Here is a 5,795-nt window from a genome sequence, read left to right as displayed (position 1 = left end):
AACAAGAATCATATCCACGATTGGACGTGTGTAGATGGTCGGTTTACCGTTGACGATGGTACGCACTTCAGCTTTCCGGACATGATCGTCGGAACTTTTCAGAGGATTCATTATTACACCCATTGGCCATTGGGTAAAACATAAGTTTTTGTCCTTGAGTAGGACCACATCTCCTTTGACAAGATCTCGGCGATGCTTAATCCATTTCTGACGTTGCTGTAATAACGGTAAATACTCCTTTCTCCAACGAGACCAAAAGATACTGGCTAAAGCTTGCACACGTTTCCACTCTACAAGATGCAAGTCTCTTTCATTGAAGTCTCCTAATTGATCCGATGTGAAGATATAATCTGTCTTCTGAGTTAATAACATAGTTGGTGTTAAGATTAATGGATTTTTTGGATCTGTTGACACAGGTACTAGAGGCCTGGAGTTAATTATCGCCGACACTTCTGTCAGGAACGTGTTTAGTACATCATGTGTTAGGCTTTTTCCGGTATGGTTTAACAACATGGAGTCTAGTATCCTCCTGGTGATGCCAATCATCCTTTCCCATGCTCCTCCCATGTGAGAGGAATGAGGTGGATTAAAGATCCAAGTAGTTCCTGAATTGTACAAGAATTTCCTGAAAGGTCCATCCTCGACATTAATAGAGTCTATTCTCAGCTTGTCGACTGCACCAATAAAATTAGTTCCACGGTCGGACCGGAATATTTTCACTTGACCTCTTAGAGATATAAATCGTCTGACGGCGTTAATAAAAGCCGAGGAGCTCATCTCTTCAATAAGCTCGATATGAACAGCTCTGGTTACTAGGCAAGAAAAAAGTATAGCCCAACGCTTGGAGTTAGCATATCCACCGCGAGTTCTACGTGAAACTATTGTCCATGGTCCAAAGGCATCTACTCCCACATTTGTAAATGGAGGGGATGGCTCAAGACGATCCTCCGGTAAATCAGACATGATTTGACACTCCGTCTTTCCTCTTAGCTTACGACATGTCACACACTTGTGAATGAATGATGAAATCAAGCGTTTCCCTCCAACAATCCAGAGTCCAGCGGATCTAACTGCTCCATCAGTGAAGTGTCTGCCCTGATGTCTGACTTTACCGTGGTAGTGTCTGACTAACAGCATTGCTATATGATGACGTCCTGGTACAATTATGGGTTTCTTTTCTTTCAAACTCAAGTCAGAATTGACTATTCGGCCTCCTACTCCTAGCATCCCTTGTTCGTCCAAGAATGGATTGAGGTTGGCTATCTGACTGCACTTTGGTACCGGTTCATTTTGCTGAAGACAGTCTATTTCCACTCGGTAAACTTCCGATTGTACTGACCTTATGATGAAGTTTTCAGCGTTGATATAACTGTCCACTGAAGTTAAAGACGGTGTCTCTACTGCCTTGTGTGAACGGCAGAACCGTTTTAAAAAGGCAACTCCTCGTACAAGTGAGTCCCAAGTAGAGAAATGTAGGAATCTGTCTATTCCTATATTGTGAGCAAGTGTAGCACATGTCTTCTTTATGTCCACATTTATGCGAACTTCCTTGTCACTGTCTGGATCGACAAGCTGAAACTCAGTCTTAGAAGCTTCCTCCTGTTGCAAAGTAAGATGCTTTGGTCCAAATAACCATTCGCTATTGTGAATTTCATGAGCTTCAAAGGATCTAGTTGCTGAATCAGCTGGGTTATGGTGCGTTGGCACATAGTTCCACTGGCTAGAATCAGAGAATCTTCTGATACGCTCCACTCTGTTTGCTACGTAAGTGTAGAATCTCCTGGTTTCATTGTTGATATAGCCTAAGACAACTTTACTGTCTGTGTGGTACTTGACTGTTTCTATGCTTATATCTAGTTTATCTGTAATGTACTGTGCAATTTCTATAGCTAACACAGCTGCACATAATTCCAGACGTGGAATGGTATGGCCACCAGTCGGTGCAACCTTTGCTTTCCCGAGAACAAAACCCAAACTGGGTATACCACTGATGTCGGTTGTACGGAGGTATGCAACAGCTGCTATGGCTTTTTCGGATGCATCAGAGAAGACATGAAGCTCCTTGGAGACAGTTTCACTGAGGTAAGGCACATAAGTACGCGGTATGCGTAGCTTTTCAAGTTCCTGCAAGGTGTTTCTCCAAGATATCCACTCTGTGGCTGTTTCGTCTGAGAGGGGTTGGTCCCAATCAACAGTCTCTGAAACTAGCTTTCTGAGTAAAAGTTTACCATGTATTATGATTGGAGCTAGGAATCCGAGCGGATCATAGATGCTGTTAACCGTCGAAAGTATTCCTCTCTGTGTTATAGGTTTATTTTCAGATGACAACTGAAACAAGAACTCGTCCGTATTTACATCCCAGCTTAATCCTAGACTATTTTGTAAAGGCTTACTGTCGGCCTCTAGGTCTAGGTCCTTCAGGTTTGATGCCAGATCGTTGGCTGGAAAGGCTTTCATGACTTCCTCAGAATTTGACGCGATTTTGTGAAGCCTTAGGTTCCCATACATGGCTAGTGCCTTTTGTGTCTTTTATGAGATTGATAGCTTCCTCTTTGGTAGTGCATGATGTAAGGCCATCGTCTACATAGAAGTTTCTTGACACAAAATGCGTTACCCGGTTGCCGAAATCTTTTCCTGACGCCTGAGCAGTTTTCCTCAGTCCGAGCATGGCAACGGCTGGTGACGTACTATTTCCGAACACATGAACTCTCATGCGGTATACAACAAGGTCATTGTCAATATCATTATCTTTATGCCACAGGAATCGCAGATAGTTGCGGTGGTCTTCTCTTACCAGGAAACAGTGAAACATGAGCTGGATATCAGCTGTTACTGCCAACATTTCTTTGCGGAAACGTATAAGCACTCCTAAAAGATCATTGGTTAGGTTTGGGCCAGTCAACAAAACACTGTTAAGCGATACTCCATTACATTTAGCAGAGGAATCAAACACACCTCTGATCTGGTCAGGTTTCTTAGGATGGTAGACACCAAATAATGGTAAGTACCAGCACTCTTCGTGATCTTTGAGTGGTGGAGCAAGCTCTGCATGGTTATAGTCGAAAATCTTACTCATGAATGTGAGAAAGTGTTCCTGTTTTACCGGGTTTCTTCGCAGACTGGCATCTAATAGCATGGCACGTTGAAGAGCTTGCTGCCTGTTGTTTGGCAGAGACTGGCGTGGTACACGGAACGGTAACGGTGCTACCCAACTTCCGCTGGCGTCTCTCACAAATTCACTGTCCATTTGCTTTAGGAACATTTTGTCCTCATAAGACATTGCTGGCTTGTCGTCATTCTTTGTTTTCTCAAATATAGACGAATGCGTATCCTGTTTTATGGGATCCGAGTAGTATTCTTTGGTATCAAACTTGTTGATACATGGTTCAAACATTGATGGCTGTCCATTTGGTAAGATGTTGGTTAATTTGATATTAAGTTCAATTGGGATGTGTTGCTTGTTGATACAAGTTTCTCCTATAATCACCCATCCAAGTTTTAACTGCTGAGCATATGGAGCCCTTTGCGAACCAAAGCGCTGATCAATCACATGGTGTGCCTCTATAAGATCTCTTCCAATTAACAGTAGAATTTGACAGTTATCATCAATAGGTGGGATGTTGTCTCTGATATCCATCAAGTGAGGATAATGCATTGCGACTTCCGGTGTAGGAATTTCATCTCGATTGTTGGGAATGTGATCACATTCTATTAAGGTTACAGATCTAATCTCGTGTCACCCTGTATCGATTCTATGACGAAGCTTCTCCCTCTTCTGCCTGAAGTAACTACTCTGCCAGAGCATGTCGATAGCGTGTAGTTTTCTGGCTTGTCCCATATGTTGAATAGATTGAAGAAGTCGGGTGAGGCGAGAGACCGATTACTTTGGTCATCAATAATGGCATACATTTGCACAACCTTGTCTGGACTGTCCTTGTGGAACACCTCCACTGGGAGTATTTTTGCACATGATTTACCACCATAATAATCCTTGCAGATCTCTGTGCAAGAAGAGTTGATTGAAGTTGTCTTAGTTTCAGCCATTTCAGCATGCTCCCCGCCGTGAGCTGCTTGGGGAATGTCCTTTGATAATTTCCCTCCAGTAACATGTAGTGCTGTAGCATGCTGTTTGCTTCCACATTCCTTGCAAGATATCTTGGCATTGCAGTTTCGGCTTATATGTGTGGTTGATTCGCAGCACTTGTAGCATACATTATTTTCCTTCAGTAGTTTTTTGCGTTCTTCTATAGACTTCATTCTGAACCCACGACATTCATTCAATAGATGTTTAGTTTTGTGAAGAATACATACGTTCTTTTCTTCTCTAGAACTTTCAGGTTTTTGGTCAACTGCTGTCTTACGGACGTTTATCTTGGTGTTGAACTGAGGTACACTCCGTGGAAAGGTCCCCTTTGCTGATGATGTAACGTTCGACTCAAGGTCGAGTCCCGGGTCGTTCTTTATCCGACTCATTTCTCTGATAAAGGAAGTAAATTCCTTGAAGGGAGGAAAGGCAACATCGTGCTGTGATTTATACCTGGAAGCTTTCATCACCCACTTCTCCTGAAGTCCGTATGGTAATTTACTGACGATAGGTTTGATCCCGGAGGAAGAGTCAAAGTACGCAAGCAAAAATCTGAGTTTTGGGTTTTCCTTATAGTATTCTATTTCAGACAGAATATCAGAAAGCTCGTACAGGCGTTTGTTGTCTTTATTTGTGAGTTTTGGAAACTGAGCAAGTTTATTCTTGATGGATGCTTCCACCATTTCTGGGGTGCCGTAACGCTCATCAAATCTCTGCCACAGTCTTTGTAAGCCCCTGCTTGGGTTGTCTGCATTAGACAATCTTATACTTATGGCATGCTTTGACGACTCCACTCCTAGCCACTTGACCAAAAGATCCAACTGTTCAAAGTCCGACACCTGCAGTTCACCGATAACGCACTTGAAACTTCCTTTCCATACGTGGTAGGATTCTGCCCGGTCATTAAAATTAGTCAGTCGAGAAAATAATAAATCTTTGCGCAAGAGAAATTTGGTTATTTCTGATGTAGTACTGGTATCCTGGCTGTAATTCACATTAGCCACAGGAACGTTCGCCATCGGGTTTGTGGCAAGGAACTCTGGTATACTATCCTGTTTTTGACTAAAAGTAGTAGGACTTGGTACAGGAGCAGTTGTACTTTCTGGAAGTGCTGAGTCTATGGGTAAGACAGAATGTACCACAGGTAGCAGACTCTGATTCACAGTTGGAATGAAAACAGGAGCGTTGTAGTTAGGCTGCGCTGTTACTGGGGTCTGAGTCTTGTCTTGCTGGTTAGCTGGTTCTGGAAACTCGACTGGACCAGGGTGATTTTTTAACAAAGTTTTGTACACGTTGCAGTGGGTCTTCAGTCTCCTCAGGAAGATGGCTTACTGCCTGACTGTCGTCACATTCTAGGACACGTGCTTCGGCCTCCGCAGAAGCAGCTTCTCTTTGAATCTCGAGAAGGTTCAAGGTGGCCTTCAGTTCAGCCTTCTCCCGGTCAGCATGAGCAGCTTCCTGTTCAAGTTCTAATTTTCTAAGTGTGACTTGTTCTTCTAACATAGCCTCTTGCTTAAAGATCATGGCTTGTTTTTCTGCATAGGCAATTTTTACCCTGGCGGCCTCTGCTTTGGCCCGCTTTCTCCATGCTAGACTTGACAAATCAGATCCTCTAGAGCACCCACTTTCTGAAGTCCTGATGATCTTGACTTTGTATATTGTGCTTGTGTCAGGTTGCGAAAGTGATCGTGGAGCAATGTAATTACAAGGT

General features: G+C 43.2%; 2 protein-coding genes across 2 annotated transcripts in view; both read right to left on the bottom strand.

The window, feature by feature from the left end:
* The window catches only part of LOC137656607 (uncharacterized), a 2,475-nt gene extending 18 nt beyond the window's left edge, over positions 1-2,457 (bottom strand). Inside the window, exon 1 of the mRNA XM_068390779.1 lies at positions 1-2,457. This exon is cut by the window's left edge and continues 18 nt beyond it. Coding sequence (XP_068246880.1) covers positions 1-2,457 — 2,457 coding nt within the window.
* A 7-nt stretch (positions 2,458-2,464) lies between these two features.
* LOC137656606 (uncharacterized) lies at positions 2,465-3,655 on the bottom strand. Its single transcript, XM_068390777.1, has one exon. The coding sequence runs from the start codon at positions 3,653-3,655 to the stop codon at positions 2,465-2,467; it is 1,191 nt and encodes a 396-aa protein (XP_068246878.1).
* Positions 3,656-5,795: the final 2,140 nt, after the last annotated feature.

This window comes from Palaemon carinicauda, chromosome 17 (assembly GCF_036898095.1).
Source record: "Palaemon carinicauda isolate YSFRI2023 chromosome 17, ASM3689809v2, whole genome shotgun sequence".
NCBI lineage: Eukaryota > Metazoa > Arthropoda > Malacostraca > Decapoda > Palaemonidae > Palaemon > Palaemon carinicauda.
The sequence above is the reverse complement of the archived record's forward strand: the minus strand, read 5'-3'. Positions and strand labels throughout refer to the sequence as shown.

Bases quoted from the DNA above. Each gene is read 5' to 3' on its own strand.
- LOC137656606 (XM_068390777.1), bottom strand. From the start codon at position 3,655: ATGCATTATCCTCACTTGATGGATATCAGAGACAACATCCCACCTATT.